This window comes from Amia ocellicauda, chromosome 17 (assembly GCF_036373705.1).
Source record: "Amia ocellicauda isolate fAmiCal2 chromosome 17, fAmiCal2.hap1, whole genome shotgun sequence".
In the NCBI taxonomy this organism is placed as follows: domain Eukaryota; kingdom Metazoa; phylum Chordata; class Actinopteri; order Amiiformes; family Amiidae; genus Amia; species Amia ocellicauda.
The window spans coordinates 10546315-10561048 of NC_089866.1; the positions used below are offsets into that span (position 1 = coordinate 10546315).

The window sequence follows — 14734 nt, forward strand, 5'->3', positions numbered from 1 at the left end:
TGACTAGGCAATTATGTATGAAGAATTACAGTATCTCTTGTTTCACCGAAGGCAAAAGCCTCTCTCCCACGCACGCACTGTGGATTCAATTACATTTAACAAACGCAGGTTTGGGACGGAACAGTGCGCCAAGTTTTGCCAAGGTAACAATAAAACGTTCACAAAAATAAACTTAATTTTAAAATCTACCGCCGCGTGTGAAACGACTTCCAGTTATTAAAGATCAGTTGAGCATTACAGCCTTGCTGAGTACGCTGTGCACTCACACTGGCTCCGGTACGCAACACGGTGGCGTGAGTGTGCGCACACTGTGGACATGAGACGCCGGGGATAACTGATCCATGACAAACTGATTTTTACCTCGGTTTGCGTCTTGCTTCAGTGTGAAGTGGGATCGGTGCTCTCACGTGCGTTAGCCGACACTTCCTTTGCAGAGAGGCGTGCTACTGGCAAAAGAACAAAGGTCACGTTCGTATTGCACACATTTCCGCAGTTCTGCGCGGATATGCGCTGCTCCACCAATGGGATCGGAGGAATTCTGCAGATCTGCGCAGAACTGCGGAAATTTTCGCAACAAGTACACGATCAAAAGGCTACAATCCGCAGGGAGCTGCTGACGCAGGTTAATCCAGTGGCCAATCCGAGCGCCTACACATCTGCGCCAACAGCACTAATCTGCTAAAGAAGAGTCGCTGTCTTTTCAGAACCTCAAAGTGAAGAACAGCTTCACGGTATAGCAGAGTCGGCTGTGAAATAGTCACCTGTACCAAGTCTCATTGCACCTCTTATGACTGGGATTTTCAAAAACATCTTTTTCTTTGGTCGAAAATAGGATCTATCTTTACATTCTTTGCATTGAGAGAGGAACTTTGTCAGTTTAAGCGGAATAATGCATTGTTGTCTATGTTTGTACAAAGACAACTATTGAACAAGTTGAAATTTTATGCGCATACCGATATTAAACCGTGGTTCTATTCACCTGTTTTAGGTAGTACAACGTGTTAATATTTTTAGATGTAAAATGACAATTACTACTTTTTAAATGGTTTATGTACTTCTGTTCCACTTCATCGCTGGATTCCTGGAGAGAGCGCACGGAGAAGAGTATTCTGTTTTTTTTTGCACGCTTTTGTTAGAGTAGAAACGCCTCAAATATAAATATAAATATAAATATATTATTGGCTATATCTTAGGTTATACACAACAGGTTTCTAAAACATTTTAAAGTATATGCTGTGATAGGGAAGTAATTAATCGTTTTTTCAAACCTGAAATACATTATTGCGATCCTTGTCGCCGGTATGTTCGCTTTTTTAGCCGGACTGATTTGCTTCTTTGCGCTTGGGGGTGGCCCAGGGGTGCGCGGACAGGATACCCAAGGTCCTCGCTTTGTGTGCACCTCCATTCCCCTAGACGCGGACCCCAGCTGCCCATTGCCCCCTATGCCCATGCAGAGCACAAGCTCCCAGGAGGAAGACCTTAAAAACACGGTCATGCAGCTCCGGGAGACCATCCTGCAACAAAAGGAGACCATCGTCAACCAGCAGGACACCATCAAGGAGCTGACGGGCAAACTTTCCCGCTGCGAGTCCGCCAGCCAAAGCTCGCCGCAGGATGGCAGGTACAACGGCCAGGGCTCCTGGAGAAAGGACTACAGCAAGAACACCATGGGGGACCTGCCGCGGGACCCCGGGGAGACCATCGACCACCTGGGAAAGACCATGCAGAGTCTGAAAGACCGGCTGGAGAGCTTAGAGGTAAGATAAAGGATATACGCACGACCACAGAGTAGGAGTTATACTAGCTGGAGTATTTTACATAAAAGCGCGAACATGCCAACAATGTAACCGTGCACTGATTTAATTTAGATGCAAAATAATGCAGTCTTTCAGGTATGTAGCGTACTGATGTTCCCAGCAAACATTCATTTTAACTACTACTCCTAAAGAGAACATTTTTAAAACGCTTTTTTCCTCTTAGACCCGGTGTGTGTGTGCATGTTTGTGTGTACGTGTGTGCATTCGCATGTATGTGTGTCATATGGCATTTATTTGGATATCTGCAGCCTAACTCTTTAAGCGAACATGTTGAAAGTATTTAATGGATAATACTAACACATTATGAAGCTTTTTCACGGATCTGTGTAGGATACCTTGTCTCTCCTGAATCCTCCAACATGTGCATTTGACTTTAATCACACTCAATAATGTATACAATAATACAAATAATACATGTGTAATTTTGTAATACATGTGTTGTGACTACACAGTTTTAAACATCTGAAGTTCAAGAAACGTGTTTTCCAAGACTGTTTAAGGTTTGTGAACCAGCTCAGTGTTTTCTCATGAGACCTTGTGCTTTTTACAAGCATGCTGCTGTCCTTGGTGCTGATTTGATTTGCAACTCTGAATTTTAGTAGTTTCAAGCGTATTACTTATTTTAAAGGAAAGGATGATGTGTGAATCATCGGCTTTTTGTTTCACTTTAGATCACATACAGTAGTGTACAGCAATACAATTAAAATCGACATTAAAGACCGGGGTCGGGGGTTATGTTTTTTGCTTTGTGTTATGCATTATATTTATAAATGTCTATACATTCCACTTGACTCGCTCTTGCTGTGATCAGACCTCGGTGTTCAACTGACCATTCAGCGACACAATTAAAATAGCCTCGAATATACCGTGTACGTCTCCTCTAATAGGCTTTGCTTCTATAAATATGTTTTATCTGCCTTCACTGTGCTTTTCATAGCTCTTCTAATCACACGTCAAACGTGTCGAAGCGCTAGATGTGCCACTAGATGCAGTTGCAAATAAGCACATACCTACCTATTGAATGACTGATTATTCGGTTGACTGGTGCTTTGGATTTTAATATACACAAATAATATGTTAAAGAATGCAACAACAAAACAAACAAAATCTAATAAAAACACAGCATATTCAGAAATCGTTTAGAAATTGAATACAGTTAAAAATATGTCGCAGGGTTGCAGACGAAAAAAGTAAATTTAGAATTGATTGATTTTGAGTTTTTTTCAGTTTGGTTATCTACATGCTTTCTACAGCATTCGTTAACCTGTTGTGTAAACACTTGTTGGAGTCATTATTTATTCACATCTATCTGTCTGTCTGTCTGTCTGTCTGTCTGTCTGTCCATCTATCGAAATATCCTCTCGAGTTTAAACGGATTACCAATAGGCCTGTATACATAACCCCCCAGACTTTAAACGGATTACCAGATTTGTGTGAACGTTAGCCTCTGCTGTTTTGAGTGAAGTGGTTCCTCAGATTATGCACTGTTGTGACACTGAAAACCACATATGTTAGTCTGATAGCACTTGCAGGAGCAGCCTGAGGGAAGGGTGTGAAAACTTCTAATTACAATACCACTGCATCCCTCAGTTATTTTATTTTATTTAACCAGGAAAAGAAACTCACTGAGATTAAAAATCTCTTATACAGGAGTGTCCTGGCCAAGACGGGCAACAACAAACAAAAACTAATTTAAAACACAACATAGGGAAATCAAAATACAGCAACCATACCATCCAGCTGCATTAAATAACCAAATAAATACAACTACAATTAAGAAAAGAAGCACAATTTTAAAAACACTGACAATTAGATAGACCCTCCTCCAATATTTTCAATTTAGCTTTAAACACACCCAGTGCTACAAGCTCCTGCATTTTAGGTCAGATTGAAGACCATTCCATGCAGTAGGAGCAGCAACCCTAAAAGCTTTTCTGCCCATCTCTGTGCGGACAGTGGGAACTGCCAATAAATAAAGATCCTGTGATTGTAGAAACAATGTAATTATTATTATTATTATTATTATTATTATTATTATTATTATTATTATTATTATTATTATTATTATTATTATTATTAAATGTTAGATATTTACCATTTTATTGAACAGTGCTTCAAACGTTATGTAAATTACATGAGTGTGTGATGGTAGTAGTGGTTTCAGTCCAGTGATGTGTTCACTTTACATTAACTGCATCATCATACATTTCTCATATATATTTCTCATCAGTATCTACATGAATGAAGAAATAACCTCTGGATATCAAATTAAACCATATGATTTGATAGTTCATACAAAGTTATGCTCTAGTCATCTCCAAGCTTGTCTATAGCTGTATTTGTTCTATCAATCTATTTATCTTCTTATCTATCTGTGCTGCCACCTCTGAAAATGTTAGTGAGGTAAAACAAAGAAAGGAATTATCAGAAACAACTATTTGGCCACATCTTATTAATCTCAAAATATAATGGGATGGCCCTCTTTTGCTGGTAGTTTATTTTCTTATTTATCTCTGTCTGTCCGTTTCTCCAACTTTCTATATTCCTGTTCAAAGTCAGTTTACTTTGTCTATGAGTCCCATGAATACAAGAGATTTTTGAGTTGTGCTGTGCTGTGCTCCTATGCATGTTTCCTGTTAAGCTGTGAAATGTCTGCAGTAAAAGGAGAGAAAGCGCCAAATGGGCCTAGGTGAGGTTGATCCGTAATGGCTGGTTTCCAGTGTATCATGCCAGAAATTCACTGGAAGCCCTCAGCACTTCCTGACACAAACAAGCTTTTAATATGTCCCCAAGGGACCCCATAAGCAGATTTTGAGCGATTTCAATTTTTTTTCATTTTTTATCAGTTTCACATTCAGTTTATTTTCTGGTAATTTCCACATGTACGCCTGCTCTGGGGACACTAATTTCCATTGCCCATCTTTTGTATATAGATTAATTTTGATGGGCCAGTAGTGACAAAGAAAGCAAACGGCAGGTATGAGACAAGCCAGGGACATGAAGGAGTGATGTAACAAAGCAACTGATCACTCATGTCACCCGCTCATGATTACATAAAATTGCAATTGACAATGAATGGATGTAGTCAACATCCAGATTGGCGTAGTGATTAGTGCACAAAATGCTTTTGAAGCTTTCCATCCAGAATTAAATAATGCATTGCACTGTAAATTGAAACAAAAGAACATCAAGCAGTTCCATTATATTTTTTTCTTGGAAACATCTTCGGCTTCATAAAGAATTTAAGTGAAAATGTGTATTGCACCATGCATACAATTTAATTAAAGTAGCTTTCTATAGCAAGCCATCTGATTTTTTTTCTCGTTTCCCAGCAACAACATATGCGCGCCAATGTGTCCGGCGCAGCTTTCCCTAATGAGCTCCGAGACCTGCTCCAGCGCCGCCTTGGAGACCTGGAAAACCAGCTCCTGAGCAAAGTGGCCGAACTGGAGGATGAGAAGACGCAGCTGTACAATGAGACGGCCGCCCACCGCCACAGGACTGAGACTGTGCTCAACTCCCTGCTTGAGAGAATCACTGAGCTGGAGAAAGGTATCATCCTAGCATCCCCCCTGCTCCTCCACACCCAACCTCCCCATACACACTATTGTATTGTAGCCTATTGTACTGGCCTTGGCATGAGTTAGGGAGTCAGACAAAGGCCTGAGCTGAGTTCACGTGGACAGCACTAACTCCATTTCTCTTTTGTATTGTCTTCCCTTTAAAATGTGCATGTGGTCAGGATATGCACTGGGTGGAAGACACACTGATGCAGGGTAAAGAGAGAGGCAGTCACACCCATTCAAACGCCCATGACAATGCATGGTAGAACATGTTGTAGATCCATGGGTGTGACAGAGGAGTGCAGGAATGGATTTAATTCCACTCATGAAGCTGCGCTTTCAGGGAGTGGTAAATTTGAAAAAGAAACGCAGACTCCTGCAAGCTGAAGCTCAGCTCAGATACCTCATGGGTCACAGCTGAGGTGTTTCTAAGGGTGATCTGCTGTAGCAGGGAGCAGAAAGGTTTCCTTCCTCCACTTCTGTGTCTGAAAGCAAGACTTTCGCATCTTACGGGTAATACTGCAGGGTTTACACTACATCGGGCGGATTCTTAACTGGATATGCCTGCAGTGCATTAGGCAGGTGAGACTATTGATTTAAAAGAGATTCAAACAAAAGCTAAAATGCTCAATCTACAGACTCCTGTCATTAGCTTAAAGTACACATTAGTTGCTCTCATTAGACAGTCAGAACAGTTTGTATTCCTTTGGTTGTTGCTATCAAAGAGCTGTGGTTCATTCTCCAGCCTTTTACAGATTGCATGTCAGCCTGTCTTATTCTTAAAGCAATCTGTCACAAACACACTCCTCTGAGAAGGAAAAAGTATGAGTCTTCAACCAGCTGTTGTACCCAGTGCTGAAAAATTCTATTCAGGAATGAAATTACAGCTTTTTGGAATATGTGACTATTATTTATTTATTTATTTGTTTTTGGGGATTTTGTTGCCTGGATGTCACAAATTATGAAAAACCTGGACACTCCAAACAATGTGTGTGCGTTCACTTCAGTACTTTAAGTCAACATCAAAAATTACTTCTTGATATCCCACTGAGTCTTACTGTACCAGAATAATGGATGATGTAGTGCAGTATTATAATACAGTACTCAAGTCTACTTGGAACAAACAGCCCCCCATGTATATTATCAATACTTCCTTGAGCCATTGCTGTTAAACTGTACTCTATTTTTGCTTAAATTGTTGTCAGGGGAACATTGAACTATATAGAGTTTTCAAGTGCACAGTATTGTGGTTGTAGCAGCTAAATAAAAAATGCATTCTGAAAGGGATATACTCTCTTCACCCTATACTACACTCCGCATTAAAGTTTAAGTGACTCAATACATTCGTTATTTAAGCAATGTGGATAGGGTAAGGAACTTATATGTTGTCTAGTGATTGCATAACTGAGAAAAATCAAGTCGGTTCTGTGGCTGAAGAACTAGATATAGCACAGTTTAAATCATAGTGCTTCCGCAGAATCCTTAAAATATAACATGACCTTACTCTTCCTGGCCTGCATAGTGCAGCACAGGATTACTGAGATGACTCTGTATTTGCAGGTAACAGCGGCTTCAAGTCCCCAGAGGATTTCAAGGTGTCCCTGCCTCTGCGCACCAACTATCTGTACGGCCGGATCAAGAAAACTCTGCCCGAGATGTATGCCTTCACTGTGTGCATGTGGCTGAAGTCGAGCGCCAGCCCAGGCATTGGCACCCCTTTCTCCTACGGCGTGCCAGGCCAGGCCAATGAGATAGTGCTGATCGAGTGGGGCAACCACCCCATAGAGCTTCTGGTTAATGACAAGGTAGGCATTTGTCAGCGACAACTCGTAATCAGATTCCCTGTTTTTTTTTTTTTTTTTGGCTCCTGCACTGGGATACTGTTTTTTTTTTTTTTTTTTTTGGCCCAAGCTCAGACTGTTAGTGTAACTGTAGGAGTATTCAGTACAGCCACTTTTATCACCAACAAAGATATTCAGGATGTTGCATAAAGGCAGAGAAAGTTGAAATGCATTATGGTTAATACTATGTACTTTATTTATTTGGGGGTTTGAATGGTTTTTTCAGGTTTTATCATTTATCTTGGGGACATTTTGGTAGGTGGACTGTATTATTACTGCGGATGCAAAACCTAAAGCTCAGTGACTCCATAATCCATCACTCAGTGGGCATTTCCTGAACTCCATACAATGCAAAGCTTACTGATATTTCCACATATCTTTAAAAAAGCACTGTGTGTGTGTGTGTCAAGGGAAATGTTTATGACTTTCCAAATAGAAGCTTATAATTGAGCATATCCAGCCTGCCAGTTGAGCAGTTAACACGTACCATCTGCTTAAAAAAAAGATAAGTAATTGGTGATGCTAGAAGCAGAAATGGTTGTTATCGGAATTATTCATGTTGTTTCAGCTGCCGATGAGCTGTGTAAGCATGGGGCTGTTCTCAGTGGATAACATGCCTTGTACGGTGGGCTTTTGACTGTATACAGACAGTTTGAGCCAGCCACAAAACTGATGAGAGATCATTAAATCTACAAAAGGCTGCTTTCTCTGCAGCTGCCGTTTCCGTACGCACGCGGTCTGATTAACAAACAGACAAAACAAACACATACATACATACAGGAACACATCAATTAACAAGTAAACCCTTGTTCCAAACTCATTCATCAATAAACATTATACGATTTGATCATGGGTACTTTGCATCTAGGAGAAAAGGGAGAGAGAGGAGAGAGGAAGACAGGCAGGCTGACCTGTGGGGTTATAACAGAAATGTGGCACAGAGGAGTCAGTCGAGAAACTGTCTTTCAACATGCCGAGCTTTTTCCAAACGTGTCTTTCAGGATTCCTGTCGAGGATTCTTCTGCTGCAGTTAGGAATATCTCCAGGAATGTGTGCTTGATTTAGGCATTGTTTATACATAATTCATACAAAACACACAGAGACTGAGATCTGTAACATAAATGGACGCTTTCATTATGTACTTAATTTTTTTGATCACATTAAAATTAATTCACAAGAGTTCAGCTACAAGGGAATCATAAAGCTGTTAAAAAATCACATCAGGTGGAGGCCTTGAACATCAGTCACGTTTCTGTGTCAGCCCCAGTGTGTGCTTTGTCTTCTGACACATTTAAAAACAAGACATTTCCAACTGTATACTGCCATTTCTTTTTCTTTTTGTATGCAAATGAAAATTACTTTATTTTTAATAATAAAACACCCAGGCTGTGTCAGTAATTACACTGCTTGGGAATGGTGTTACACATTAGTTTTTACAAATGCTTAGGTTTGCTGGGTCTGTGGGGGAAATGGTGCTGAAATGAAGTCCCCAGCAGACAATAATTAGAAGCCAAGGAAAAACAGCTTTAGGACAGATGCAGAGAAACATTTTTGATTCAGGGACTGGGGAAATGCTTGAAATAGTTAGCAACAAGTCATGTAACTTGGACTTGGAGTACAGGATACACGTAAACTTCAAGGGCAAGGAAGGCCTTTGGTGTTTAAATGCTTTATCTCACGTTGTGTGTTCTGCAGGTGGCTGAGCTCCCTCTGTCAGTTAGCGACGGCAGGTGGCATCACATCTGCATCACCTGGACAACCAGAGACGGGCTGTGGGAGGCCTACCAGGATGGAGAGAAGCTAGGCTCAGGGGAGAACCTGGCCCCTTGGCATCCAATTAAGCCTGGTGGGGTCATTATCCTGGGGCAGGAACAGGTGAGCACAAACAGATCGTAGTAGCTTCTTCTCACGCGATGGGCATCTCATCACTCCAGCAGGCTCCTCCTGTCTCTCTCACCAGCACATGGTGAATTATTGATGCAATCAAGGCATAAGTTATTGAGCCAGCTGTGTGTGTGTGCTTTTCAGGCTGCTTTGTACCAGTGGGGATATTTTTTTTTATCAGTTTTGGTCCAGATTCTATCATTTGTTTTACTGCAGAATTCAATAAGATATTAGGAGAATAAGTTGGAGAGCTACCATAGGAAAGAAAAGGGAAATGTATTCAAGAGAATGTTGCAGCATTATGCACACTCATATCCCTTCCCATCCAATTTCTTCACCTTGCTGCTGTGCTGTGTGTGCTGTTATCTCTGACGTTAAAAAAATAAAAGTGCCATTTTAACCGAGTCTATCTCTCTTGGCCCTTGCAGGACACCGTAGGAGGCCGCTTCGATGCCACGCAGGCATTTGTCGGGGAGCTGAGCCAGTTCAACATGTGGGACCGTGTGCTGAGGCCTGTGGACATCATGAATATGGCCAACTGCTCCTCCTACATGCCAGGCAACATCATCCCCTGGGTGGACAACAATGTGGAGGTGTTTGGCGGCGCCACCAAGTGGGCCCTGGAGATGTGCGAGGACCGACTTTTCGACTCTTAACCGGTTGGGTTTCCCTGGGACAGCCCTCCTCCTAACCTCTCCCTCACCTTTCAAGAGACAAATCTTCCCCAGACCCCCTCTCTCAAGATGAATCTATGGACCTTGTGCTGGGGTGACGGGGGGGGGGGGTGGAGGGGTAAAGGGGACTGGGTGAGGTGTAACACAGTCGCGTGATGTTAGCATGAAAACAAATGCCTTCCCCCTCCAACACCCTTACATGACCGCGTCAGCCATTCTTCTTTCCTGTTTTTTTTTTAGACTTTTGCTTTTCACTCACAAGAAAAAAAGAGGATCTGAGAATGTCATTTTTTACTTTTTTTTGCAATTTCCACCCTCGTATGATAATGAGAAATAGGATTTTTGCTGTTTTCCTATGGGAGACCAAAAGTATTTGTCAGAGGGAAAAACAGAACAACGCACATTGATATAGATATAGATGCTACACCTACGTACAGTCATTTCACAGGTTTTCTGATACACACTTCAATGTCAATAGATAGTCATACACGTATTTACAGTATTATGCATTTATAGCTCTATTCATTCCCTCTGACATTCCATACATGCTGACATATTTTCATAGAGAAAGAAAAGCTGGGGAAACAACAAAAACACAAACAGAAAGTAGCATTAAGACTAGTGCTGATCCTGAAGAAACGCTTGGTCTTCAGCTTCCCAGAGGACTTAATTGAATCAGTAATTGGATTAACTGGTCTAGATTGTCACTATTTCCATGTACAGCTTCTGAGGATTTTGAAGCCCCTACAATCCCTACAGGGATCTGGCTCTCCACAACCAGGAGTGTGTATCATTGATGACACATTTTGTTCAGAGATTGGTACAGAAAATCTTGACTTTAGAATATAACAAGTGCCCTTTTGCATGACCAATGGCTCAAGAGCACAGAGATTAATGTAGTTAGTCAGATTCTTGTAAGCCTGCAGGTTAACACTGAACCCCATGGAGGCCTTCAGAGGAAGATTGGCTCTGTGAGTTGAGAAAAACAAATCGGCTACCCCAATGGCAGCACGATATTCCTCCTTGAGTGGCAGGTTTGAATTGTCGGTTTATAAGCGAAAATACAAAAATAGAAAATACTGCAATTATGAAGCAAAAAAGCCATCAATTTTACATTTCTAGTCACATGAATCTTTGTTTCGTTTTGTTCTTTTGCTGGTTTGATTGTTTTGCTGTTTTTCACCAGATTTTCATTGGTGTCATTCCTCGTGTAGACACTGACCTTTGTGAATTGGCGTATTTTGTTTCTTTCAGTTTTGTTTCTCCGTCACCTAGTGCACATGAGCACTGATGTTTAAATGAACAGAAAACAAATGGTCCAAAACAGGAATTCTTCCCTTTGGCTTATATTTCAAAGTTGTTGTGTTGTTTACCACATTAGCAGTCTCCACTTTTAATCTACAATATATAAGAATGATACACCCCATGACAGCTTTAATAATTCAGTTTAGCGTGTTGATCAGACGTACAGACATTGATGAGACTGACTGAAGTGAATGAATGTAACAGCCCAGGCCTCCAGAGAGTTCCCCCTATGGGAATTCCCCTCATAGCCCCTTGCATTGTGCTGGAGGGCTGGCTGTCTTGCAAAATGCCTTACTGGGTAAACTAAAAGTAACTTGCCCATACTCAAATTTGCAGTAAGTTCACTAGGACCTGAAATTGTGCAATCATTAACCTTTCTATTGCGCCAAATTTGATTTTAAACAATCGCTCTGCACGTGTCTTTTTTTGGGGCATTCAGCCTATTTGCGCCAAGCTTCCTGATTTCCTGTTTGTTTAAAGCTACTGAAATTGAGAGGCACCACATAAATTATCCCATGGAGACAGTGTAAACCCGCCAATTTGCCCTGAGCCATCAGCCGAGGCATACATTTTCCCGTGCAAGTTTCCCGATGCGTTTCTGCTGTCGGGTCGTTGCTGTTTTTTATAATATAGAGATCCCAATGCTCAGTCTGCACAATCAACAGGGAAGCAATTATGCTGTGGAAATGTACTGGGCTATTGGCCTCCAAACTGGCTTCTTAGGGGGGGGGCGAGAAGTCGATACACTTATGTGTCTGAGCTATCCATGTTTACTTAAAAAAGAAAACCCATTTTTGTAATTTGAGGGCACTCAAATTTGCCTACCCACTGCTTTTACCTTTGTAATCTGATGCCAAAATATGTGGATATGTGTTTTATATATTACAATATATTGATTTATGTGTGCAGTTGTTTGTTTAGTTTTTTTAAATATTAAGTCCTGGGTCAATGCTAGGTTAGGATTAACAGGCAAAGCAAAGGTTGTATGTAGGAAAAATATCAGGACCATATGCATGCTTAACACTGAGAATGGCTGACATGCTAACTTCTCCACATGGGAGATCTGAAAAGTACAACTTCAACCATGTTTTCAGTGTGCACACTAAGCACAGTGTAAACACAATCGATATGATCACTTTTAGGGTAGCTTACCCAACCTTTATGTTCACTGTGTTGAAGTATGGTCTTAACGTGTCTAGATGAAAAAGCCCCAAAGTAGATATTTTACAGAACTTTTCATATAAAAAAGTCTTTATTTAGTCACCTGGGCAAATAAATATATTTCCAACATATCAAAGATGCCCTTTTTAGAGATCATGTACAGAATGTTTAACTGATTGGGTAAATATTTTATTATCCGTGTCTTTTAAAAGTATAACTACACAGAAGACTGTGACCAGGAAACATATTTTTTCTTTTTCTCTATATATATATATATAAACTGTCGAGTTTGTGTTTGTATTTTATATATGTATCGTTATGGACTTATTTATTTTTTCCACAAAAACAACAAACCAAGCTAAATGATGTGTGTGTATTTATATACTTTAAAATCATGACTTAAAATCATGGCTAAAGGCGTTAACCATTTTTTTATAAGGATTCCAGAGGCAATGCTTTTATTTATTGGACAAATGGCCTTCTTTTTCCGAGCACTAAGTGCCAAATGTGATTTCAGGGTATACTGGCCCTTTTCGTTTTGCCAATGAAAGAGAGTAAAGATTTATTTGGAGTTTAACGGACGAAGAGAGAGCGAGAGAGAAATATGAAAAAACTAAATCTCATTTTACTTTTGTTTGAGTTACTTTTTCTGGTCCTCTTTGTGTGCTGTGAGTGTTCCTTTATTTTTTGTAAGCTGTAAATTGTATTCTTGAGACTCATCTTGCTGGATTGAGTGGGTTTCTTTTACAGCCATTGAAGTGATGAAGTCTGTTTGGGACTAGGAGAATTTGTTTCCAAAGTGAAGGTGTTGCTTTTTCACACCCATCAATAAAGGCAAGATTGAAAAAACAGCCTCTTTTTTTCCCCCCCATTACAACACAACAAAGGTGTGATGAGCCAAGGGGTATAAATACTACTAACTTTATGCAGTTGAATAGTTAAGTGTAAAGAAGTCGAACTAGTTGACTAATCGGGACTGTAGCTCAAAACTATATAAAAAATGAAACATAATTTTACCATTTTATTTTGTATTTCTTTGATGCATAGTGATTAGTTAATGTTATATATAATCTCTTTACCAAAAACGAATAATTCCTTTTTGATAATTAAAGCAGAGTATCATGAAGTTTTATAACAAATTAATTTCTGCTTACAGCTTAGTATACCCAACCAACTGAAGTACTGCATGGACTTAGTGAAAGCAACAAATACAACACCTAAACAGAAAACCAAACACATTGCTGTTAAACCACGGTCTTTAGAATTATTTTGCCTATGATGATAATTATGTATTGATATTCACGTTACTGATTTACTTTAAAAAAGAACGAATCATTAATTCAAAAAATATTCTCATGCCTTACAGAAAACAACTAATGTGCATGTTGCATGGAAAATGACCATAAGTTATTTTTTACTTGGGTTACAAATCAAAGCACTTCATATAAGAAATACAATATTATATTATTATAATTGTTTTGATCAATTAAAATTAAAATCATTTATAAGGTGTAAAATACATAAAATCACAAACCCAGACATACGCAGAACCAGTGAGCAGTATATGTGAGAGGAGGCAGTGAGGATTTTAAACAAACATTCCTTCCATTAAAATTAAAGTTGTGCAATTGCAAATGTGTTAAACGTGCATCTACTTAAAGTAAACAAGGTGGAAAAGATACAGAGGGCTGAGACTGTTACTGTAATATAAATGCCCTGAGATCATATGCTCCGCAGCTGGTTTAACATTGTAATGCTGGCATTGGATTGTTTCCAGACGTCAACGGGATGGAATTGTGTACTCGGGTTCAAAACAATGGCTAAGATCCTGAAAACGCTGAGCACTAATTACTGAAACTGGACGTACACCTTTCATTTTCAGTTTACGTAGCCTATGTCATTTATTGGATGCTTTGAAAATCTAAACCTTTCTGACTTGCTTTTTTAGGTGTCACTTACTGGGTTCCAGTACCACTTGTTTGACTTTCAGCTGACAGGTTGAAGTAATGTTTTCCTCTGTGGTGTGCAGGCATACACGATGTGATTTGATTGTATTTTACCACTTTCTGACAAAGTGTGAATTGTACTTCGGGTTTGTCTTGTTTTTTCTTTTAAATCCACACAAAACCAGGGTCGTTTTTCATAGGTGGAATTCTGCAAATTTGCACTTCTTTTGATGCTAAGGTAACATCCGCCACTTTAGACACTAGCGTAAATGGACATTTTCGGTTAGTCGAATACAAGTGCTGAGGTCGACAACACCAGTAATTAGTCGACTATTCGACACATTGCTGCCTGCCTTAGATGAGCCATGTGCCTGAATTAACCACTTTGGTTCCTCTGGGACTTGTGGTGAGGATCAGACAGGGTAGTTCAAGAAACATCAGTGTGAGTCCAGATCATTTTTGTTGTAATTCCCTAAAGTCTATATCACGTGGCAGCAAAGTTGATTAAGGAAGGAAAACAACCATATCATCCAATCATTACAG

At 40.0% G+C, this 14734-nt stretch overlaps 1 protein-coding gene across 1 annotated transcript; it reads left to right on the forward strand.

Annotated features, from left to right (window-relative positions):
• The first annotated feature begins 727 nt into the window (after nt 1–727).
• Nucleotides 728–9867, forward strand: LOC136712927 (neuronal pentraxin-2-like). Its single transcript, XM_066689754.1, has 5 exons — nt 728–1757; nt 5150–5369; nt 6941–7185; nt 8917–9096; nt 9534–9867. The coding sequence occupies exons 1-5, from the start codon at nt 1302–1304 to the stop codon at nt 9759–9761; spliced, it is 1329 nt and encodes a 442-aa protein (XP_066545851.1). The 5' UTR covers nt 728–1301; the 3' UTR covers nt 9762–9867.
• The last annotated feature ends 4867 nt before the right edge of the window (nt 9868–14734 follow it).

Coding starts and splice junctions, on each gene's coding strand:
- LOC136712927 (XM_066689754.1), top strand. CDS start 1,302: ATGTTCGCTTTTTTAGCCGGACTGATTTGCTTCTTTGCGCTTGGGGGT. Junction 5,370..6,940: donor AATCACTGAGCTGGAGAAAG/GTATCATCCTAG, acceptor CTGTATTTGCAG/GTAACAGCGGCTTCAAGTCC. Junction 7,186..8,916: donor AGCTTCTGGTTAATGACAAG/GTAGGCATTTGT, acceptor TGTGTTCTGCAG/GTGGCTGAGCTCCCTCTGTC.